Source organism: Bombina bombina, chromosome 2 (genome assembly GCF_027579735.1).
Source record: "Bombina bombina isolate aBomBom1 chromosome 2, aBomBom1.pri, whole genome shotgun sequence".
Lineage (NCBI taxonomy): Eukaryota > Metazoa > Chordata > Amphibia > Anura > Bombinatoridae > Bombina > Bombina bombina.
This window is the reverse complement of record NC_069500.1, coordinates 492760376-492786219: the sequence shown is the minus strand read 5'-3', so window position 1 is coordinate 492786219 and position 25844 is coordinate 492760376. Positions and strand designations below refer to the sequence as shown.

The following is a 25844-nucleotide window of genomic DNA, read 5'->3' as shown; positions in this document are numbered from 1 at the left end:
ACTGTGCAGCGATTTTCCTGAAGTATCTTCTGACTCAGTTGCAACGTGGAACATCTTGCAATATGTAAAAGAAAAAAACAACATATAAAGCAAAATTGATCAAATTCCTTAAATGACAGTTTCAGGAATGGGAAAAAAATGCCAGTGAACAAGCTTCTAGCAACCAGAAGCAATAAATAATGAGACTTAAATAATGTGGAGACAAAAATGACGCCCATATTTTTTAGCGCCAAAAAAAGACGCCCACATTATTTGGCGCCTAAATGCTTTTGGCGCCAAAAATGACGCCACATCCGGAACGCCGACACTTTTGACGCAAAAAAACGTCAAAAAATGACGCAACTTCCGGCGACACGTATGACGCCGGAAACAGAAAAAAAATTTTGCGCCAAAAAAGTCCGCGCCAAGAATGACGCAATAAAATGAAGCATTTTCTGCCCCCGCAAGCCTAACAGCCCACAGGGAAAAAGTCAAATTTTTTAAGGTAAGAAAAAATGATTGAAACAAATGCATTTATCCCAAGTATGAAACTGACTGTCTGAAAATAAGGAATGTTGAACATCCTGAGTCAAGGCAAATAAATGTTTGAAAACATATATTTAGAACTTTATAAAAAAGCGCCCAACCATAGCTTAGAGTGTCACAGAAAATAAGCTTACTTACCCCAGGACACTCATCTACATGTTGTAGAAAGCCAAACCAGTACTGAAACGAAAATTAGCAGAGGTAATGGTATATATAAGAGTATATCGTCGATCTGAAAAGGGAGGTAAGAGATGAATCTCTACGACCGATAACAGAGAACCTATGAAATAGACCCCGTAGAAGGAGATCATTGCATTCAAATAGGCAATACTCTCCTCACATCCCTCTGACATTCACTGCACGCTGAGAGGAAAACCGGGCTCCAACCTGCTGCGGAGCGCATATCAACGTAGAATCTAGCACAAACTTACTTCACCACCTCCATAGGAGGCAAAGTTTGTAAAACTGAATTGTGGGTGTGGTGAGGGGTGTATTTATAGGCATTTTAAGGTTTGGGAAACTTTGCCCCTCCTGGTAGGAATGTATATCCCATACGTCACTAGCTCATGGACTCTTGCCAATTACATGAAAGAAAACATAATTTATGTAAGAACTTACCTGATAAATTAATTTCTTTCATATTGGCAAGAGTTCATGATCTAGTGACGTATGGGACCTCAAAATGCCTATAAATACACCCCTCACCACACCCACAATTCAGCTTAACGAATAGCCAAGCAGTGGGGTGATAAAGGAGTAGAAAGCATCAACAAAGGAAATTTGGAAATAATTGTGCTTTATACAAAAAATCATAACCACCATAAAAAGGGTGGGCCTCATGGACTCTTGCCAATATGAAAGAAATTAATTTATCAGGTAAGTTCTTACATAAATTATGTTTTCTTTCATGTAATTGGCAAGAGTCCATGAGCTAGTGACGTATGGGATAGCAATACCAAAGATGTGGAACTCCACGCAAGAGTCACTAGAGAGGGAGGGATAAAAATAAAAACAACCGTTTTCCGCTGGAAAAATTAATCCACAACCCAAAAAAATAAGTATATTCTCATAAATGAAAGAAAAAAACTTAAATCAAAAGCAGAAGAGTCAAACTGAAGCAGCTGCCTGAAGAACTTTTCTACCAAAAACTGCTTCTGAAGAAGCAAATACATCAAAACGGTAGAATTTAGTAAATGTATGCAAAGAGGACCAAGTTGCCGCTTTGCAAATCTGATCAACTGAAGCTTCATTCTTAAAAGCCCACGAAGTGGAGACTGATAGAGTAGAATGAGCTGTAATTCTCTGAGGCGGGGCCTGACCCGACTCTAAATAAGCTTGATGAATCAAAAGTTTCAACCAAGAAGCCAAGGAAATAGCAGAAGCCTTCTGACCTTTCCTAGGACCAGAAAATAAAACAAAATAGACTGGAAGTCTTCCTGAGATCTTAAGTAGCTTCCACATAATATTTCAAAGCTCTTCCCACATCCAAAGAATGTAAGGATCTTTCCAAAGAATTCTTAGGACACAAGGAAGGGACAACAATTTCTCTACTAATGTTGTTAGAATTCACAACCTTAGGTACAAATTGAAAAGAAGTCCACAAAACTGCCATATCCTGATGAAAAATCAGAAAAGGAGACTCACAAGAAAGAGCAGATAGCTCAGAAACTCTTCTAGCAGAAGAGATAGCCAAAAGGAACAACACTTTCCAAGAAAGTAGTTTAATGTCCAAACAATGCATAGGCTCAAATGGAGGAGCCTGTAAAGCCTTCAAAACCAAATTAAGACTCCAAGGAGGAGAAATTGATTTAATGACAGGCTTAATATGAACTAAAGCCTGTACAAAACAGTGAATATCAGGAAGTATAGCAATCTTTCTGTGAAATAAAACAGAAAGAGCAGAGATTTGTCCCTTCAAGGAACTTGCAGACAAACCCTTATCCAAACCATCCTGAAAAAAACTGTAAAATTCTAGGAATTCTAAAAGAATGCCAAGAGAATTTATGAGAAGAACGCCATGAAATGTAATTCTTCCAAACTCGATAATAAATCTTTCTAGAGACTGATTGACGAGCTTGTAACATAGTATTAATCACTGAGTCTGAGAAACCTCTATGACTTAGTACTAAGCGTTCAATTTCCATACCTTCAAATTTAATGATTTGAGATCCTGATGGAAAAATGGACCTTGAGACAGTAGGTCCGGCCTTAACGGAAGTGGCCAAGACTGGCAACTGGACATCCGAACCAGATCTGTAAACCAAAACCTATGTGGCCATGCTGGAGCTACCAGCAACACAAACTATTCTTCCATGATGATTTTGGAGATCACTCTTGGAAGGAGAACTAGAGGCGGGAAAATGTAAGCAGGATGATAACACCAAGGAAGTGTCAGCGCATCCACTGCTTCCGCCTGAACATCCCTGGACCTGGACAGGTATCTGGGAAGTTTCTTGTTTACATGAGAGGCCATGAGATCTATCTCTGGAAGACCCCACATCTGAACAATCTGAGAAAACACATCTGGATGGAGAGACCACTCCCCTGGATGTAAAGTCTGGCGGCTGAGATAAACTGCCTCCCAATTGTCTACACCTGGGATATGCACCGCAGAGATTAGACAGGAGCTGGATCCCGCCTAAGCAAGTATCCGAGATACTACTTTTATAGCTTGGGGACTGCGAGTCCCACCCTGATGATTGACATATGCCACTGTTGTGACATTGTCTGTCTGAAAACAAATGAACGGTTCTCTTTAACAGAGGCCAAAACTGAAGAGCTCTGAGAATTGCACGGAGTTCTCAAATATTTATTGGTAATCTCGCCTCTTGAGATTTCCAAACCCCTTGTGCTGTCAGAGATCCCCAACCTGAAAGACTCGCATATGTTGTGATCACAGTCCAGGTTGGCCGAACAAAAGAAGCCCCTTGTACTAAACAATGGTGATCTATGTACCACCTCAGAGTGTCGTACATTGGGATTTAAGGATATTAATTGTGATATCTTTGTATAATCCCTGCACCATTGGTTCAGCATACAAAGCTGGAGAGATCTCATGTGAAAACGAGCAAAGGGGATCGCGTCCGATGCTGCAGTCATGAGACCTAAAACTTCAATGCACATAGCCACTGAAGGGAATGACTGAGACTGAAGGTGCCGGCAGACTGCAACCAATTTTAAACGTCTCTTGTCTGTTAGAGACAGAGTCATGTACACTGAATCTATCTGGAAGCCTAAAAAGGTGACCCTTGTCTGAGGAATCAAGAAATGTTTTGGTAAATTGATCCTCCAACCATGTTTCCGAAGAAACACTAGTTGATTCGTGTGAGATTCTGCAGAACGTAAAGACTGAGCTAGTACCAAGATATCGTCCAAATAAGGAAACACCCTGTTCTCTGATTACAGAGAGTAGGGCACCTAGAACCTTTGAAAAGATTCTTGGAGCTGTTGCTATGTCAAATGGAAGAGCAACAAATTGGTAATGCTTGTCTAGAAAAGAGAATCTTAGGAACTGATAATGTTCTGGATGAATCGGAATATGAAGGTATGCATCCTGCAAGTCTATTGTGGACATATAATGTCCTTGCTGAACAAAAGGCAGAATAGTCCTTATAGTCACCATCTTGAAAGTTGGTACTCTTACATAACGCTTCAAAATTTTCAGATCCAGAACTGGTCTGAATAAATTTTCCTTCTTTGGGACAATGAATAGATTTGAATAAAACCCCAAACCTTGTTCCTGAAAAGGAACTGGCATGATTACCCCTGAAGACTCCAGGTCTGAAACACACTTCAGGAAAGCCTGAGATTTTACTGGATTTGCTGAGATACGCGAGAAAAATTCTCACAGGAGGTCTTACTCTGAATCCTATTCCATACCCTTGAGACAATGCTCTGAATCCAATGATTTTGGACAGAATTTATCCAAATATCCTTGAAAAACCTTAATCTGCCCCCTACCAGCTGAGCTGGAATGAGGGCCGCACCTTCATGCGGACTTAGGATCGGACTTTGGTTTCTTAAATAGCTTGGATTTATTCCAATTTGAGGAAGGCATCCAATTGGAAACAGATTCCTTGGGGGAAGGATTGAGTTTTTGTTCCTTATTTTGACGCAAGGAACGAAAACGGTTATAAGCCTTAGATTTACCCTTAGGTTTTTTATCCTGAGGCAGAAAAACTCCCTTTCCCCCAGTGACAGTTGAAATAGAATCCAACTGAGAACCAAATAAATTACCTTGGAAAGAAAGATAATAATCTAGCTTTAGATGTCATATCAGCATTCCAAGATTTAAGGCAAAAAGCGACATGGATCCAACATCAATTTTGATATAATCAAAAATGGCATCACAAATAAAATGATTAGCATATTGCAGTAAGCGAATAATGCTAGATATGTCAGAATCCAATTCTTGTTGCGCTAAATTCTCCAACCAGAAAGTTGATGCAGACGCAACATCAGCCAAAGAAATTACAGGTCTGAGAAGATGACCTGAATATAAATAGGCTTTCCTTAGATAATATTCTAATATTCTAGGCTTCCTATCTAAAGGATCCTTAAAGGAAGTACTATCTTCCATAGGAATAGTGGTACGTTTAGTAAGAGTAGAAATAGCTCCATCAACTTTGGGGATTTTTCCTAAAACTCTATAGAATTTGCTGGTAAAGGATACAATTTTTAAACCTTTAAGGAATAAAAGAAGTACCTGGCTTATTCCATTCCTTAGAAATCATATCAGAAATAGCCTCAGGAGAAACCACAGGAGGTTTAAAAACAGCATTCAAATGTTTATTAGACTTAACGTCAAGAGGACTGGTTACCTCAATATCCAAAGTAATTAACACTTCTTATAATAAAGAACGCATATACTTTAAATAAATAAGCAGATTTGTCAGCGTCAATGTCTGAGGAAGGATCTTCTGTATCAGATAGATCCTCATCAGAGGAGGATAAATTATTATGTTGTTAGTCATTTGAAATTTCAGCAACTGAATGAGAAGTTTTAAAAGACCTTTTACGTTTATTAGAAGGTGGAAATGCAGGCAAAGCCTTCAAGATAGAATAAGAAACAAATTCTTTAAAATTTACAGGTATATCATGCACATTAGAAGTTGAAGGAACTGCAACTGGCAATGTACTATTACTGATGGACACACTATCTGCATGTAAAGGTTTATCATGACAACTATTACAAATGACATTCGGCAAAATAATTTCCACAATCTTACAACAAATGCACTTAGCTTTGGTAGAACCGATGTCAGGCAGCAATGTTCCAGCAGAAACTTCTGAGGCAGGATCAGATTGAGACATCTTGCAAAATGTAAAAGAAAAAACAACATATAAAGCAAAATTATCAATTTCCTTATATGACAGTTTCAGGAATGGGAAAAAATGCAAATAGCATAGCCCTCTGATAGAGAAAAAGGCAAGAGGCAAACAACGGGGTATTAAAATAATGAAAAGGTTTGGCGCCAAATATGACGCACAACGTAACTGAAAACTTTTTTGGCGTCAATAATAACCGGAAATTACACACTTGCATCACTAATGACGCAACCGTGTGTAAGGCTTCGGCATCAACTATGACGCCGGAAATGACGAAGTTGCGTCAGACTTATTTTTCGCGCCAAAAAATTCTCACGCCAAGAATGACGCAATAAAGTCTAGCATTTGGCGCACCCGCGGGCCTAATACCGCCAGCAATTTGCAAGAATTAGTCAATTGAAAAAAAGACTAAACCCCAGGTAAGAAAAAAAAAAAATTCTTAAAATTTTTTTTATTTTCCCCAAATATAAAACTGACAGCCTGCAGAAGGAAATACATGAACCTGACTCATGGCAAATATAAGTACAATACATATATTTAGAACTTTATATAAATGCATAAAGTGCCAAACCATAGCTGCGGTGTCTTAAGTAATCAACATACTCACCAAAAGACACCCATCAACATACTTACCAAAAGACACCCATCCACATATAGCAGATAGCTAAACCAGTACTGAAACAGTTATCAGTAGAAGTAATGGTAAATTGAGAGTATATTGTCGATCTGAAAAGGGAGGTAGGAGATTAATCTCTATGACCGATAAGAGAACCTATGAAATAGACCCCCGTTAGGGAAATCATCGTATTCAATAAAGGATACTCCCTTCACGTCCCTCTGACATTCGCTGTACTCAGAGGAATCGGGCTTTAACAATGCTGAGAAGCGCATATCAACGTAGAAATCTTAGCACAAACTTACTTCACCACCTCCATAGAAGGCAAAGTTTGTAAAACTGAATTGTGGGTGTGGTGAGGGGTGTATTTATAGGCATTTTGAGGTTTGGGAAACTTTGCCCCTCCCTACAGTGCCTGGCTAGACATCCGTGAAAACTGACAAAGTTAAATCACAATCTCCCTACGCACGTTGCGTAGTACTGTACAAATTGCGTAGCTACATTGTATTTTTTATTCCTCCCGCCTGGTGTGCTTTTTAGAGGAAGATGCTTCCATTCTAAAGCCAGCAGAGGTTGGTATAGTCTTGACTCGAAATAGTGGAAACATAGTATATAAAAAAAAAAATTCTTATTTAACTTAATTTCTTCCCTTTACCCGTCTCTTTGTAGAAGTTTTCCTAATTCCTTCAGATGGACTTACATCAATGTTTGTCTTCCTCCCCTCCATCTTTTTTTTTATTAAATATTAATTATTTTTCATTCTAATAAATTTCCCACGCACAAAGCCATTCCACCTGAATTCTAGTATTTGCTATCCAGCAGATCTGCCATATTCCACCAGTATTATAAGAATTACCAGTAACATCAGTCGTTAGCTCACATCCATATTGAGTTATCTGATATAAACTTAATTTATGAATCCAATGTCTGTCCATGATTATAAGTAGTTTTGAATAATTCCTAACTGGGGAGGTAACTTGAAAGTCTTGTGGTCCTTTTAAACAATTATTTTTTTCCCCACTTTCTGCCTCTGTTTCCAGCTCAAAAGTTGGCACTCACACTTCATCTGTCATTTAGAAGTATTCTCTCAGTTCTGTCATTCAGTTAGTTAATTCCAAAAAATAATTCTTAAAATTGTGTAAATATATACATAATGTAAACTTATCTATGGTTATACTAGTTTTGTACAGTATGCGTATGTATTCAAAATTGTGAGTTTAGTGGTCCCCAAGGTCCGAAAGGTTGGTGACCCCTGGTCTAATCTTAACTAAACAGTACAGTCCATCCCTCCCTGAACAAGAGACATAGCAAACCCCAGACATACGTTTTAGCCTAGTATGGGCCTAAGTCAGTAAGGTGTAGCCATATCCCTTCTAGGCACACTGGGCATTTTATCTTCTGTAAAGACACAATTGGGCAAAAACATAATTTATGCTTACCTGATAAATTTATTTCTCTTGTAGTGTATCCAGTCCACGGATCATCCATTACTTATGGAATACCCATACCAAAGCTAAAGTACACGGATGATGGGAGGGACAAGGCAGGTACTTAAACGGAAGTTACCACTGCCTGTAAAAAAAAAAAAAACTCTCCCAAAAATAGCCTCCGAAGAAGCAAGGTATCAAATTTGTTAAATTTGAAAAAGTATGAAGCGCAGACCAAGACTCCGTCTTGTAAATCTGTTCAACAGAAGCCACATTTAAAAAAGGCCCAAGTGAAAACCCCAGCTCTAGTAGAATGAGCTGCAATCCCTTCAGGAGGCTGCTGTTTAGCAGTCTCATAAGCTAAATTAATTATGCTTTTTAACCAAAAAGACAGAGAGGCTGCTGAAGTCTTTTGACCTCTCCTCTGTCCAGAATAGACAACAAACAAGGTGAACCTTTGATGAAAACTGTAGTAGCTTGTAAGTAAAACTTTAAAGCACAAACCACGTCCAATATTGTGTAATAGACGTTCCTTCTTTGAGGAAGGATTAGGATACAAGCATGGAACAACTATCTCTTGAGTGATGTTCTTGTTAGATACCACCTTAGGAAAAAAAAACAGGTTGGTACGCAGGACTACCTTATCCGTACGAAGGACCAGATAAGGAGAATCACATTGTAACACAGATAACTTGGAGACTCTACGAGTCGAGGAAATAGCTACCCAAAAGGAACTTTCCAAGATAAAGATTGATATCTATGGAACAAAAAAGGTTCAAACGGAACTTCTTGAAGAGCCTTAAGAACCAGGTTTAAGCTCCATGGTGGAGCAACAGTTTTAAACACAGGCTTGGATCTAACCAAAGCCTGACCAAATGCCTGAACGTCTAGAATACCTGCCAGACGCTGGTGCAAAAAAAAAAAAAAAAAAATAGACAGAGTAAAAATCTGTCCCTTTTAAGGAATTAGCTGACAACCCTTTTCTCAAAAACATCTTGGAGAAAAGATAATATCCTGGGAATCCAGGCTTTACTCCATGAGTAACCCTTGGATTCATAACAATCAGATATTTACACCATATCTATGTTCAATTTTCCTAGAGACAGGCTTTCATGTCTGTATTAAGGTATCAATGACTGACTCGGAGAAGCCATGCTTTGATAACATCAAGCGTTCAGTCTCCAGGCAGTCCATCTCAGATTGATTCTATTTAGATGGTTGAAAGGACCCTGAAGTAGAGGGACCTGTCTCAGAAGCAGAGGCCGTGATGGAAAGGATGACATGTCCACCAGATCTGCATACCAGGTCCTGCGTGGCTAAGCAGGCGCTGTCAAAAACACCAAAGCCCTCTCCTGCTTGGTCTTGACCTCCGAAGGAAATCCCACTCCCCCGGAAGAAAAGTCTGACGACTTAGAAAATCCACCTCCGAGTTCTCAACACCTGGGATATGGATAGCTGATAGACAAGAGTGAGTCTCTGTCCAGTGAATTATTGTAAGACTTCTAACATCACTAGGGAACTTCTGTTCCCCCTTGATGGCTGATGTAAGCCACAGTCGTGTATATTGTCCGACTGAGTATGATGTACCTCAGAGTTGCTAACTGAGGCCAAGTCTGAAAAGCATGGAATATCACTCCCAGAATATTTATTAGAAGGAGGGTCTCCTCCTGAGTCCACTATCCCTGAGCCTTCAGGGAGTTCCAGACTGCATCCCAACCTAAAAGGCTGTCATCCATTGTAACAATTGTCCCATCTGACCTGCGGAAGGTCATACCCTTGGACAGATGGACCCGACATAGTCACCAGAGAAGAGAATCTCTGGTCTCTTGGTCCAGGTTCAACAGGGGGACAAATCTGTGTAATCCCCGTTCCTCTGACTGAGCATGCATAGTTGCAGCGGTCTAAAATGTAGACGTGCAAACGGTACTATGTCCTTTGCCGCTACCTATTAAGCCGATTTCATGCATGTACTGAGCCACCGAAGGGCGCGGATGGGATGAAAAACACGGCAGAAATTTAGAAACTTTAGTAAACCTCTTTAGGTATTGGAAAAACATCAGTACACACCGGCACTGCATATTATTTATCCAGTCTACACAATTTCTCTGGCCCTGCGATTGTACACATTTATTCAGAGCAGCCAAAGCCTCCCTGAGCAACAAGTGGAGGTTCTCAAGCATAAATTTTAAATGTAGAAATATCAGAATCAGGTTAAATCATCTTCCCTGAGTCAAAAAAATCACCCACAGACTAAGCATATTGTGAGGTAGTATCATACATGGTTCTTAAAGCGTCTGTATGCTCTGTATCTAACCCCAGAGCTATCTGCTTTCCTTTAATTTCAGGTAGTCTGACTAATACTGCTGCCAGAGTATTATTCACCACCTTTGCCATGTCTTGTAAAATAAACGCTATGGACGCCCTTGATGTACTTGGCGCCATTTGAGCGTGAGTCCCTGAAGTGGGAGTCGAAGGGTCTGAAACGTGGGGAGAGTTAATCGGCATAACTTTCCCCTCGACAGAATCCCCTGGTAAAATAAACGCTATGGGTGCCCTTGATGTACTTGACGCCATTTGAGCGTGAGTCCCTAAAGCGGGAGTCAAAAGGTCTGACACGTGGGGAGAGTTAGTCGGCATAACTACCCCCACGACAGAATCCTCTGGTGATAATGTTTTTAAAGACAAAAAATGATCTTTATTGTTTAACATGAAATCAGTACATCTGGTACACATTCTAAGATGGGGTTCCACCATGACTTTAAAACATAATGAACACAGAGCTTCCTCTATGTCAGACATGTTAGAACAGACTAATAATGAGACTAATAAGCTTGGAAAACACTTTAAATCAAGTTAACAAGCAAATATATAAAACGTTACTGTGCCTTTAAGAGAAACAAATTTTGTCAAAATTTGAAAAACGGTGAAAAAAGGCAGTAAAACAAACTAAATTTTTACAGTACATGTTATAAGGTAACAGAGCATTGCACCCACTTGCAAATGGATGATTAACCCCTTAATGCAAAAAAACAGATAAAAAAAAAAAAAAAAACGACAGACGTTTTTAAAAACAGACACAACAAAACTGCCACAGCAGAGCTGTGGATTACCTTCCCTATAAACGATTTTGGAAGTCTTTTTAGCCCTTTAGAAATGTCCTGTAGTATTCATGGGACTGCTGAGGGAATCTGGATAATTCATTTTGTAATTTTAACTGCGCAAAAAAGCGCTAAATTAGGCCCCTCCCACTCATATTACAACAGTGGGAAGCTTCAGTTAACTGTTTCTATGCAAAATTTAAGCCAGCCATGTGGAAAAAACTTAGGCCCCAATAAGTTTTATCACCAAACATATGTTAAAAATGATTAAACATGCCAGCAAACGTTTTAAAACATATTTTTACAAGAGTATGTATCTCTATTAATAAGCCTGATACCAGTCGCTTTTACTGCATTTAAGGCTATACCAACATTACAGTGTTATCACCAATGTACGTTAAAAAACGATTAAACATGCCAGCAAACGTTTTAAAACACATTTTTATAAGAGTATGTATCTCTATTAATAAGCCTGATACCAGTCGCTATCGCTGCATTTAAGGCTTTACTTACATTACTTCGGTATCAGCAGTATATTTTTAGTCAATTCCATTCCTAGAAAAATATTTTACTGCACATACCTTATCTGCAGGAAAACCTGCACGCCATTCCCCCTCTGAAGTTACCTCACTCCTCAGAATGTGTGAGAACAGCAAATGGATCTCAGTTACGTCTGCTAAGATCATAGAAAAACGCAGGCAGATTTTTCTCCCAAATACTGCCTGAGAAAAACAGCACACTCCGGTGCCATTTAAAAATAACAAACTTTTGATTGAAGAATAAACTAAGTATAAATCACCACAGACTCTCACAACCTCCTATGTTGAGGCTTGCGAGAGAATGACTGAATATGGCAGTTAGGGGAGGAGCTATATAGCAGCTTTGCTGTGGGTGGACTCTTGCAACTTCCTGTTGGGAAGGAGAATATATTCCATAAGTAATGGATGATCCGTGGACTGGATACACTTAACAAGAGAAAAGAGGCTGTTTTCAGGTGGCAATTTGCCAAAGAAGCTGTTGAGCACTTCTATTTGTTGCTCCTATTAATGACCAGAACACAAAAAACTAAAGAAAGTATGTAAAGCAGAACAAATATTAAACAGTAAAATAAATACAAAATACAATTAAACTGAAATAATTTGCAGTTTCCTGCTAAAATGTTGTGTGCTCCAGAAAATTGGAGAAGTTAAAGTTTGAGCAATACTAATTTAATATGTTCAGAAATACACTATACTTGCTATGCATAATGTTAAAATACCGAGTGCAATGTTACAAATAAGATTGAGTTTAGGTATATTACTAACCTGCAGACGATTTGTGAGGATAATATTGGGGTACATAGCCCCTACATCAAGATGGTAAATGAGGGGGCACTCTATTCGATTTGGCACCTCTTTCAAAGTGTTCAGCTTTTTTTTAATCTCCTCAGATACCTAAAAAGAAGAATTTACATTTTACAAGTTGTCGATAGCAGATGAAGAATCATTAAGACATTGCAAATGTGCTATTACCTCTTGGAAATTGGTGACTTCTTCCAGAGGAATCTTCTCTTCCTCTTCTATAGCATGACGCAGTGTCAACTCAACACGCTGCAGCAGGAAGTCAAAGGCAGCTGGATTCTGCCAGAAGAGGGAATACATTTTAACAACAAATTTCAATCCATGTATTGGACTTGGGGTGAGGATTCGGTTATGAATTAAAATTATTAATGTTACTGCAAAGAGTAATCCGATTTATCTTTTGAGAGTGATTCTGTAAAATATTGAATTTTAAGATGTATGGGGCAGAGTAGAACTATAACTGCAAATGTTGTTTCATTTAATAGTCAGAACTACGAATATGTCTCAAGGGATGACACTCACCATTTTAAAACGACAAGGAATATCACTACGGAACACACCAGACTCCAAGGCCTCAACGTGACCTCCAACATATGTCTCAGAGTCCAGAACATGGCCATCATTTGTCAGCTTGTTGAATACTGCCTCTTGTTTATTGGGAAAAACAATGTTTGCATGGTATGCCTGGACCATCAAAAGAGCTTCACAGAGAGTCCCAGAGCCCTTCCGCAGTACCTACAGATGATAAAAAAAGTTTAAAATTCAAAACAATCTGCAAAAATCTAAACATCAACACTTCAATATACCAAACACAATAATGAATAACAAGTACAAAAACTAAATGTGGTAACACTGCATGGATAGTGGAAGACAAGAACATTACATAAAAGAACAAACAATTGGACATTTTTAACTTTTAAAAAGCTTTCTAGGCTATAACCATGCAGTATGGTCATTCACACAACATACTGTACATTTGGGTTACCTCATCAGGCTCCATGGGAATGATGGTGCAGAGAGCAAATATAAATGGGTGAACATATTTCATATACATGTAATATGTTGCAACAGCATCTGACACTGAGTATGTGGCAAGGACCTGAATAAGAAAATAAGTTTTCAAAGTTTATAATGATAAAAAAAATAATATCTATTTTTATAACCCCTTAACGACCTACATACCCTATATTTTGCCTGGTCTTTTAGGGGTTTCCTAGCGCAGCAAAACTGTGCTAGTACTGCATGCCTCAATTCCGGGGGCATGCAGATATAGTGAGGTCTTGCCAACATTGTCAAGACCTGAGCTATAAACAAGCCCAATAAGAGGGCTTGTTTGACGACCGACTACGTACAGGGTATGTTGGTGGTCGTTAAGGTGATCATGATAATGCAACCATATACTATTCCCTACAGTAAGGGTGTAGTATCTGTACCTGTGGCTCTTCATTGGCCATTCGACACATCTCCTCAGGGTCCAGCTCAACTGGGTCATAACCTAGTTTAGCTTTAGCAGCCGCTTTCAGATTGTGGCTACCAACAGGGAGGTAGCTGTCCCTCTTTACCCACCTACAAGAGAAACCAAAACTTACAGATGACCACCACTGCCCCTTCAACACTACACACATCATAGAGGCTGACAAAGCAAAGTTTAACAAGTTGTACACAAGGATGCACCTCGTGTGATCTCAAGACTCCTGAGATTTGGCCCCCCAATCGTTTTGGAAGAAATGTTATGCTTTGCATGCAGAGAAGTGCCTGTCCATAAAAAAACATGTCCAAAACCATTGAGAGGGCAACTAATCAATTATAAGGAATATTTCGCTACATAACAATCCTGTTCAATGGACCTGAATTACAAACTTATGTTCAACCAAAGATACCTAAACTCTGGTGTAGATTGCATAGTTTAGTTATTGGAATGGGGTAATGCACAGCCAAAACATACTAAATAAATATCTTCAAGGGGTTGACTGCACAATATCCTACACTGTCTAAGCACACACGAATTGTTGGAATTATACATTGGTATTTACATGGCAATAAAAATGCCCGTACACAATGGGTTCTATCTAAAATAGAGAGAAAAAGAAAATTTATGTTTACCTGATAAATTTGTTTCTTTTTAGACACGAGTCCACGGATTTCATCCTTACTTGTGGGGGATTACGCCTCCTGGTCAGCAGGAGGCGGCAAAGAGCACCACAGCAGAGCTGTATATATAGCTCCTCCCTTCCCTCCCACTCCAGTCATTCGAGCGAAGTTAGGAAGAGAAACAGAATTTATGTTTACCTGATAAATTTCTTTCTCCAACGGTGTGTCCGGTCCACGGCGTCATCCTTACTTGTGGGATATTCTCCTCCCCAACAGGAAATGGCAAAGAGCCCAGCAAAGCTGGTCACATGATCCCTCCTAGGCTCCGCCTACCCCAGTCATTCGACCGACGTTAAGGAGGAATAATAGCATAGGAGAAACCATATGGTACCGTGGTGACTGTAGTTAAAGAAAATAAATTATCAGACCTGATTAAAAAACCAGGGCGGGCCGTGGACCGGACACACCGTTGGAGAAAGAAATTTATCAGGTAAACATAAATTCTGTTTTCTCCAACATAGGTGTGTCCGGTCCACGGCGTCATCCTTACTTGTGGGAACCAATACCAAAGCTTTAGGACACGGATGAAGGGAGGGAGCAAATCAGGTCACCTAAATGGAAGGCACCACGGCTTGCAAAACCTTTCTCCCAAAAATAGCCTCAGAAGAAGCAAAAGTATCAAACTTGTAAAATTTGGTAAAAGTGTGCAGTGAAGACCAAGTCGCTGCCCTACATATCTGATCAACAGAAGCCTCGTTCTTGAAGGCCCATGTGGAAGCCACAGCCCTAGTGGAATGAGCCGTGATTCTTTCGGGAGGCTGCCGTCCGGCAGTCTCGTAAGTCAATCTGATGATGCTTTTAATCCAAAAAGAGAGAGAGGTAGAAGTTGCTTTTTGACCTCTCCTTTTACCTGAATAAACAACAAACAGGGAAGATGTTTGTCTAAAATCCTTTGTAGCATCTAAATAGAATTTTAGAGCGCGAACAACATCCAAATTGTGCAACAAGCGTTCCTTCTTTGAAACTGGTTTCGGACACAGAGAAGGTACGATAATCTCCTGGTTAATGTTTTTGTTAGAAACAACTTTTGGAAGAAAACCAGGTTTAGTACGTAAAACCACCTTATCTGCATGGAACACCAGATAAGGAGGAGAACACTGCAGAGCAGATAATTCTGAAACTCTTCTAGCAGAAGAAATTGCAACTAAAAACAAAACTTTCCAAGATAATAACTTAATATCAACGGAATGTAAGGGTTCAAACGGAACCCCCTGAAGAACTGAAAGAACTAGATTGAGACTCCAAGGAGGAGTCAAAGGTTTGTAAACAGGCTTGATTCTAACCAGAGCCTGAACAAAGGCTTGAACATCTGGCACAGCTGCCAGTTTTTTGTGAAGTAACACCGACAAGGCAGAAATCTGTCCCTTCAGGGAACTTGCCGATAATCCTTTTTCCAATCCTTCTTGAAGGAAGGATAGAATCCTAGGAATCTTAACCTTGTCCCAAGGGAATCCTTTAGATTCACACCAACAGATATATTTTTTCCAAATTTTGTGGTAAATCTTTCTAGTTACAGGCTTTCTGGCCTGAACAAGAGTATCGATAACAGAATCTGAGAAACCTCGCTTCGATAAAATCAAGCGTTCAATCTCCAAGCAGTCAGCTGGAGTGAAACCAGATTCGGATGTTCGAACGGACCCTGAACAAGAAGGTCTCGTCTCAAAGGTAGCTTCCAAGGTGGAGCCGATGACATATTCACCAGATCTGCATACCAAGTCCTGCGTGGCCACGCAGGAGCTATCAAGATCACCGACGCCCTCTCCTGATTGATCCTGGCTACCAGCCTGGGGATGAGAGGAAACGGCGGGAACACATAAGCTAGTTTGAAGGTCCAAGGTGCTACTAGTGCATCCACTAGAGCCGCCTTGGGATCCCTGGATCTGGACCCGTAGCAAGGAACTTTGAAGTTCTGACGAGAGGCCATCAGATCCATGTCTGGAATGCCCCAAAGTTGAGTGACTTGGGCAAAGATTTCCGGATGGAGTTCCCACTCCCCCGGATGCAATGTCTGACGACTCAGAAAATCCGCTTCCCAATTTTCCACTCCCGGGATGTGGATAGCAGACAGGTGGCAGGAGTGAGACTCCGCCCATAGAATAATCTTGGTCACTTCTTCCATCGCTAGGGAACTCCTTGTTCCCCCCTGATGGTTGATGTACGCAACAGTCGTCATGTTGTCTGATTGAAACCGTATGAACTTGGTCCCCGCTAGCTGAGGCCAAGCCTTGAGAGCCTTGAATATCGCTCTCAGTTCCAGAATATTTATCGGTAGAAGAGATTCTTCCCGAGACCAAAGACCCTGAGCTTTCAGGGATCCCCAGACCGCGCCCCAGCCCATCAGACTGGCGTCGGTCGTGACAATGACCCACTCTGGTCTGTGGAATGTCATCCCTCGTGACAGGTTGTCCAGGGACAGCCACCAACGGAGTGAGTCTCTGGTCCCCTGATTTACTTGTATCTTTGGAGACAAGTCTGTATAGTCCCCATTCCACTGACTGAGCATGCACAGTTGTAATGGTCTTAGATGAATGCGCGCAAAAGGAACTATGTCCATTGTCGCTACCATCAACCCGATCACTTCCATGCACTGAGCTACGGAAGGAAGAGGAACGGAATGAAGTATTCGACAAGAGTCCAGAAGCTTTGTCTTTCTGGCCTCTGTTAGAAAAATCCTCATTTCTGAGGAGTCTATAATTGTTCCCAAGAAGGGAACCCTTGTTGACGGGGATAGAGAACTCTTTTCCACGTTCACTTTCCAGCCGTGCGATCTGAGAAAGGCCAGGACGATGTCCGTGTGAGCCTTTGCTCGAGGGAGGGACGACGCTTGAATCAGAATGTCGTCCAGGTAAGGTACAACTGCAATGCCCCTTGGTCTTAGCACAGCTAGAAGGGACCCTAGTACCTTTGTGAAAATCCTTGGAGCAGTGGCTAATCCGAAAGGAAGCGCCACGAACTGGTAATGTTTGTCCAGGAATGCAAACCTTAGGAACCGATGATGTTCCTTGTGGATAGGAATATGTAGATACGCATCCTTTAAATCCACCGTGGTCATGAATTGACCTTCCTGGATGGAAGGAAGGATAGTTCGAATGGTTTCCATCTTGAAAGATGGGACCTTGAGAAATTTGTTTAAGATCTTGAGATCTAGGATTGGTCTGAACGTTCCCTCTTTTTTGGGAACTATGAACAGATTGGAGTAGAACCCCATCCCTTGTTCTCTCAATGGAACAGGATGAATCACTCCCATTTTTAACAGGTCTTCTACACAATGTAAGAACGCCTGTCTTTTTATGTGGTCTGAAGACAACTGAGACCTGTGGAACCTTCCCCTTGGGGGAAGTCCCTTGAATTCCAGAAGATAACCCTGGGAGACTATTTCTAGCGCCCAAGGATCCAGAACATCTCTTGCCCAAGCCTGAGCGAAGAGAGAGAGTCTGCCCCCCACCAGATCCGGTCCCGGATCGGGGGCCGATATTTCATGCTGTCTTGGTAGCAGTGGCAGGTTTCTTTGCCTGCTTTCCCTTGTTCCAGCCTTGCATTGGTCTCCAAGCTGGCTTGGCCTGAGAAGTATTACCCTCTTGCTTAGAGGACGTAGCACCTTGGGCTGGTCCGTTTTTACGAAAGGGACGAAAATTAGGTCTATTTTTTGCCTTGAAAGGCCGATCCTGAGGAAGGGCATGGCCCTTACCCCCAGTGATATCAGAGATAATCTCTTTCAAGTCAGGACCAAACAGCGTTTTCCCCTTGAAAGGAATGTTTAGTAGCTTGTTCTTGGAAGACGCATCAGCCGACCAAGATTTCAACCAAAGCGCTCTGCGCGCCACAATAGCAAACCCAGAATTCTTAGCCGCTAACTTAGCCAATTGCAAAGAGGCGTCTAGAGTGAAAGAATTAGCCAATTTGAGAGCATTGACTCTGTCCATAATCTCCTCATAAGGAGGAGAGTCACTATCGAGCACCTTAATCAGTTCATCAAACCAGAAATATGCGGCTGTAGTGACAGGGACAATGCATGAAATGGGTTGTAGAAGGTAACCCTGCTGAACAAACATCTTTTTAAGCAAACCTTCTAATTTTTTATCCATAGGATCTTTGAAAGCACAACTATCCTCTATGGGAATAGTGGTGCGTTTGTTTAAAGTAGAAACCGCTCCCTCGACCTTGGGGACTGACTGCCATAAGTCCTTTCTGGGGTCGACCATAGGAAACAATTTTTTAAATATGGGGGGAGGGACGAAAGGAATACCGGGCCTTTCCCATTCTTTATTAACAATGTCCGCCACCCGCTTGGGTATAGGAAAAGCTTCTGGGAGCCCCGGCACCTCTAGGAACTTGTCCATTTTACATAGTTTCTCTGGGATGACCAAATTTTCACAATCATCCAGAGTGGATAATACCTCCTTAAGCAAAATGCGGAGATGTTCCAATTTAAATTTAAAAGTAATCACATCAGATTCAGCCTGCTGAGAAATGTTACCTAAATCAGTAATTTCTCCCTCAGACAAAACCTCCCTGGCTCCCTCAGATTGGGTTAGGGGCCCTTCAGAGATATTAATATCAGCGTCGTCATGCTCTTCAGTAACTAAAACAGAGCATCCACGCTTACGCTGACAAGGGTTCATTTTGGCTAAAATGTTTTTGACAGAATTATCCATTACAGCCGTTAATTGTTGCATAGTAAGGAGTATTGGCGCGCTAGATGTACTAGGGGCCTCCTGAGTGGGCAAGACTCGTGTAGACGAAGGAGGGAATGATGCAGTACCATGCTTACTCCCCTCACTTGAGGAATCATCTTGGGCATCATTGTCATTATCACATAAATCACATTTATTTAAATGAATAGGAATTCTGGCTTCCCCACATTCAGAACACAGTCTATCTGGTAGTTCAGACATGTTAAACAGGCATAAACTTGATAAGAAAGTACAAAAAACGTTTTGAAATAAAACCGTTACTGTCACTTTAAATTTTAAACTGAACACACTTTATTACTGCAATTGCGAAAAAACATGAAGGAATTGTTCAAAATTCACCAAACTTTCACCACAGTGTCTTAAAGCCTTGAAAATATTGCACACCAATTTTGGAAGCTTTAACCCTTAAAATAACGGAACCGGAGCCGTTTTAAGCTTTAACCCCTTTACAGTCCCTGGTATCTGCTTTGCTGAGACCCAACCAAACCCAAGGGGAATACGATACCAAATGATGCCTTCAGAAGTCTTTTATCAGTATCAGAGCTCCTCTCACATGCGACTGCATGCCATGCCTCTCAAAAACAAGTGCGCAACACCGGCGCGAAAATGAGACTCTGCCTATGCTTTGGGAAAGCCCCTAAAGAATAAGGTGTCTAAAACAGTGCCTGCCGATATAATTATATCAAAATACCCAGAATAAATGATTCCTCAAGGCTAAATAAGTGTTAATATCAATCGATTTAGCCCAAAAAATGTCTACAGTCTAAATAAGCCCTTGTGAAGCCCTTATTTACAATCGTAATAAACATGGCTTACCGGATCCCATAGGGAAAATGACAGCTTCCAGCATTACATCGTCTTGTTAGAATGTGTCATACCTCAAGCAGCAAAGGACTGCAAACTGTTCCCCCAACTGAAGTTAATGCTCTCAACAGTCCTGTGTGGAACAGCCATGGATTTTAGTTACGGTTGCTAAAATCATTTTCCTCATACAAACAGAATTCTTCATCTCTTTTCTGTTTCTGAGTAAATAGTACGTACCAGCACTATTTGAAAATAACAAACTCTTGATTGAATAATGAAAAACTACAGTTAAACACTAAAAAACTCTAAGCCATCTCCGTGGAGATGTTGCCTGTACAACGGCAAAGAGAATGACTGGGGTAGGCGGAGCCTAGGAGGGATCATGTGACCAGCTTTGCTGGGCTCTTTGCCATTTCCTGTTGGGGAGGAGAATATCCCACAAGTAAGGATGACGCCGTGGACCGGACACACCTATGTTGGAGAAAAGGAAAAGTCAAGGTGCAGAGGTGTCTGAAGTTTACAAAAATTAATAACCTGTTTCAGAGAACAGGGCGGGCCGTGGACTTATCGGGTCTAAAAAGAAACAAATTTATCAGGTAAGCATACATTTTCTTTTCTTTTTAAAGACACGATGAGTCCACAGATTTCATCCTTACTTGTGGGATACAATACCAAAGCTAGAGTACACGGATGAGAAGGGAGGAAAAGACAGGAAACCTAAACGGAAGGCACCACTGCTTGAAGAACCTCTCCCCCAAAAACAGCCTCAGCAGAGGCAAAAGTATCACATTTGTAAAATTTAGAAAAAGTATGAAACGAGGACCAAGTTGCAGCCTTGCAAATCTGTTCTACAGAAGCTTCATTTTTGAATGCCCATGAGGAAGCAACCGCCCTAGTGGAATGAGCCGTAATTCTCTCAGGAGGCTGCTGTCCAGCAGTCTCATAAGCAAAACGGATGATACTCTTCAGCCAAAAAGAAAGAGGTAGCTTTCTGACCCTTACGCTTCCCAGAGAAAACGATAAACAAAGAAGATGATTGACGAAAGTCCTTAGTTGCTTGCAAATAAAACTTCAAAAGCACGGACAACGTCCAAATTGTGCAAAAGACGTTCCTTCTGAGTAGGAGGATTAGGACACAAGGAAGGAACAACAATCTCCTGATTAATGTTCCTGTCAGAAACAACCTTAGGAAGAAAAACAAGTTTAGTACGTAAAACCACCTTATCCGAATGAAAAATAAGGTAAGGAGAATTATATTGTAATGCCAAAAGCTGAGACACTCTTCGAGCTGAAGAAATGGCAACAAGAAACAAAAAACTTTCCAAGATAACAACTTAATATCTAAGGAATGCATAGGCTCAAATGGAGCCCCTTGAAGAACTTTAAGAACGAAATTCAAACTCCATGGAGGAGCAATTGGTTTAAACACAGGCCTGATTCTAACCAAAGCCTGACAAAAAGACTGAACATCTGGGACATCTGCCAGACGATTGTGTAACAAAATAGATAAGGCAGAGATTTGACCCTTTAGGGAACTTGCCGACAAACCCTTCTCCAAACCTTCTTGGAGAAAAGACAAAATCCTGGGAATCCTGACCCTACTCCATGAGTAACCCTTGGAGTCACACCAATAAAGATATTTACTATATATCTTATGGTAAATCTGTCTAGTTACAGGCTTACGCGCATGAATTAAGGTTTCTATGACTATGAGTCAGAGAAACCCCGCTTGGGCATCTATCATTTCGTCTGAGGGTCCCTGGACCCGTATCTCGGGAGCTTGGCATTCTGACGAGATGCCATGAGATCTTACTCCAGCCAACCCCACATGAGAATCAGATTGGAAAACACTTCCGGATAGAGTTCTCACTCCCCCGGATGAAAAGTCTGCCTGCTCAGAAAACCTGCCCCCCAGTTGTCCACCCATGGGATGTGGATCGCTGACAGATGGCAAGAATGGGCCTCCGCCCACCGGATTATCTTGGTTACCTCGGTCATCGCTAAGAAACTCCTCGTTCCTCCCTGATGATTGATGTAAGCCACTGTTATGTTATCCATCTGGAATCTGATGAACTGAGTCAAAGCCAACTGAGGCCAGGCGAGCATTGAAGATCGCTCTCGGTTCCAGGATGTTTATAGGAAGAACAGACTCCGTCTGAGTCCACACTCCCTGAGCCTTTAGGGAACCCCAGACAGCTCCCCACCCTAGAAGGATGGTCTGCGAAAGCACATGTTCCCTGGGATAGATGATCCAGAGACAACCACCATTGAAGTTAGTCCCTTGTCTCCTGATCCAGGATTATTCGAGGAGACAAATCTGCATAATCTCCGTTCTATAACCTGAGCAAGTTTAGCTGCAGAAGTCTGAGGTGAAACCGAGCAAACGGAATGATGTCCATTGCCACCACTATCAGTCCGATTACTTCTATGCACTGGGCCACTGACAGCCGAGGATTGGACTGAAGGGCCCGACAGGTATCTAGAATCTTTGATTTCCTGATCTCTGTCAGGAAAATCCTCATAGACATAGAATCGATTAGAGTTCCCAAGAAAGTCACCCTTGTCTTCGGGATCAAGGAATTCTTTTCCAGATTCACCTTCCACCCGTGAGTTCTCAGGAAGGACAGAACGATGTCGGTATGAGTCTTTGCTTGTTGACAAGATGGTGACTGGATTAGAATATCGTCCAGATAAGGCGCCACCGCAATGCCCCGTGGTCTTAGAACCGCCAGCAGAGACCCCAGCACCTTTGTGAAAATTCTGGGAGCCGTGGCCAGCCTGAAAGGAAGAGCCACGAACTGGAAATGTTTGTCCAGAAAGGCAAACCTTAGGAACTTGTGATGATCTCTGTGGATAGGAACAAGTAGATATGCATCCTTTAAGTCCACTGTCATAAACTGACCCTCCTGGATCAATGGAAGAATGGTACGAATAGTTTCCATCTTGAAAGATGGAACTCTGAGAAACTTGTTTAGACTCTTGATGTCTAAGATAGGTCTGAAAGTTCCCTCCTTCTTGGGAACTACAAACAGATTTGAATAAAAACCCTGCCCGTGTTCCTGTACCGGAACGGGACAAATTACTCCCATGGAGGAGAGGTCTCTTACACAATGTAAGAACGCCTCTCTTTATCTGGTCTGCAGATAATCTCTAAAGAAGAAATCTTCCTCGGGGAGGATAATTTATGAACTCCAGTTTATATCCCTGAGCTACTATTTCTATAGCCCAGGGATCCTGAACATCCCACACCCAAGCCTGAACAAAGAAAGAAAGTCTGCCCCCTACCAGATCCGGTCCCGGATCAGGGGAAAGCCCTTCATGCTGACTTGGAATCAGTAGCAGGTTTCTTGGACTGTTTACCCTTGTTCCAAGATTGGTTCCGTCTCCAAGTTGACTTAAATTGCGAATAGTTTCCTTCCTGTTTAGAGGAAGAAGAGAAGGAATTTCCCTTGAAATTTCGAAAGGAACGAAAATTACTTTGTCGCCCTTTCTGCTTATTCCTTTTATCTTGAGGGAGACTATGACCCTTGCCTCCCGTGATGTCAGAAATAATTTTCTTCAATCCAGGCCCAAACAAGGTATTTCCCTTGTAAGGAATTGCCAGGAGCTTAGATTTGGATGATACACCCGCAGACCAAGGTTTCAACCATAAGGTTCTGTGGGCTAGGCTAGAAAAACCCAAACTCTTAGCCGCCAATTTAATAATTTGCAGAGAAGCATCTGTTATGAAAGAGTTTGCCAATTTCAGAGCTTTAATCCGATCCTGGATTTCCTCTAAAGAAGTCTCAGTCTTAAGAGATTCCGCAAGAGCATCAAACCAATATGCTGCCGCACTGGTGACCGTAGCAGTGCACGCAGCCGGTTGTAATAGCAGACCCTGGTGAACATAGATCTTTTTAAGTAGACCCTCCAACTTCTTATCCATAGGGTCTTTGAAGGCACAACTATCCTCAATAGGAATAGTAGTTTGTTTGGCTAAAGTGGAAATAGCCCCCTCCACCGTAGGAACGATTGCCAAATTTCCCTGACAGCGTCCGCTATAGGGAACATCTTCTTGAAAGTAGGAGGAGAGAAGGGAATACCTGGTCTCTCCCATTCCTTAGTAATAATTTCCGAAGTTCGCTTGGGAACTTGAAAAACATCTGAGTAAGAAGGAACTTCGAAGTATCTATCCAACTTACTCCACTTCTCAGGAACGACCACTACCGTGGAGTCACAGTCATCTAAAGTCACTAAAACCTCCCTGAGTAACAGACGGAGGTGTTCTAGTTTAAACCTGAAAGAGACAATTTCTGAGTCAGTTAAAGGAAAGTAATTCCCTTAGTCTGAAATTTCACCTTCCGATAGTACCTCCATACCCTCCATCTCAGATCCCTGGGAGGGTACGTCCAAGATTGCTACCATAGTATCAGAAAGTTCATTGACCACATAGTTGTCCTTCCTTTTACGTTTGCCTTGAAGAATAGGAAAGGCAGATAATGCATCAGAAAGTGTACAAGACATAACTGCAGCTATGTCCTTTAACGTAACTGCAGCAGAGACTTAAGTACAGGGCACTGCTTGAGCGGGCTTTAAAGGTTGGGACGCTTTGGAAGAAAGCTGCGGCATACTCTGCATCTCATCATTAGACTCCTGAGAAGCATCCGCCTTTGACAATTTTTTATCATGAAATTTTTTTCTCTATAACTTAGAGCCCTCTCAACACATGAGGGACAAAAAGGAACTGGAGGTTCCACATTGGTATTCAAACACATTGCACAAGTAACATTTTGTACATCTTCCAAATCCATTATATAGAACAGGCAAAAACTGAGATAAATAAAAATAGAAACTGGCCCTTTACATTTTTAACTCAACACTCATACTGTATTTAAAACAAGAGTGTTCAAAAAAATGAAAATACCAGACTAGTCCTTAGATAAATCCTAAAAGGATACTGTTTCTTTAAATAGTAAAAACCCACTATTTTATCAAGTCGAGCAAAAAAAACGATTCACATGTAAATATTTCAAAAAATAATTTGCTCCGCAAGAAACAACCGACACCTCTCCGCCTCACAGCTCTGCAGGACGCTACCAACCGCTTGCTCTCTCAACCATGCGGTTCTAGCATAACACCCGATGTCCTGTAAATTACAGTAGAGATGCCTGAACGGAATTGGAACTCCGGAATTGTCTAGATACACTGCGCGGCGTCTAACAAGACTAAAGCGCGCAAAAAGTAGCCCCGCCCATCGTGGGCGTCAAATTTACCCAGCCTCCTGGTCAAGTTTTTATTAAAAATAACAGATAGCCCAACCTTAGCCCAGTGCCTGTACAAATGCTGTCATTGCAGAAAAGGCCCTTTAAGTAGCCCATGCTTCAAGCATAATAAATGTATATACATGAATAAGTGCAGAATCCTCTCTGAGTTCATTGTTGAAGTGTGCCCCAGAATAATAAAAGACTGCACTTACCTTAATGCTGTCCGACAGCAGGACAGCTCCAACAGGTTTAAGAGGTCCATTCCCTCCTATAGTCCTGTGGAAACAGATAAGGCCTGAGTTAGATATTGCTTAGGCCATCATAAGCAGGGCAGCATCACAGTATGGGAGGCGCAGTGAGAATTATGACCCACCGGTTCCTATTGCTCTAAAGCCACCAAAAGCTCTACTGAAGAGACTGATATGGACTACGGCTACACCCTAGGACAAAGCAGCACACTCTGGCACTACTTAAAAAAAAAACACTTGACTGAAGAATCTATACAAACCTCACTTTACCTCTTCCTATCTCTAACGTAGGCAAAGAGAATGATTGGAGTGGGAGGGAAGGGAGGAGCTATATAATAGCTCTGCTGTGGTGCTCTTTGCCTCCTCCTGC

General features: G+C 41.4%; 1 protein-coding gene across 1 annotated transcript in view; it reads right to left on the bottom strand.

Moving 5' to 3' along the window:
* Positions 1-25844, bottom strand: part of POLE (DNA polymerase epsilon, catalytic subunit) — a 571199-nt gene that overhangs the window by 481415 nt on the left and 63940 nt on the right. The window contains exons 13-17 of the mRNA XM_053702214.1: positions 13768-13900; positions 13320-13433; positions 12857-13069; positions 12506-12613; positions 12299-12427 (exon numbers count right to left, since the gene is read on the bottom strand). Coding sequence (XP_053558189.1) covers positions 12299-12427; positions 12506-12613; positions 12857-13069; positions 13320-13433; positions 13768-13900 — 697 coding nt within the window. The remainder of the gene's footprint in view (positions 1-12298; positions 12428-12505; positions 12614-12856; positions 13070-13319; positions 13434-13767; positions 13901-25844) is intronic.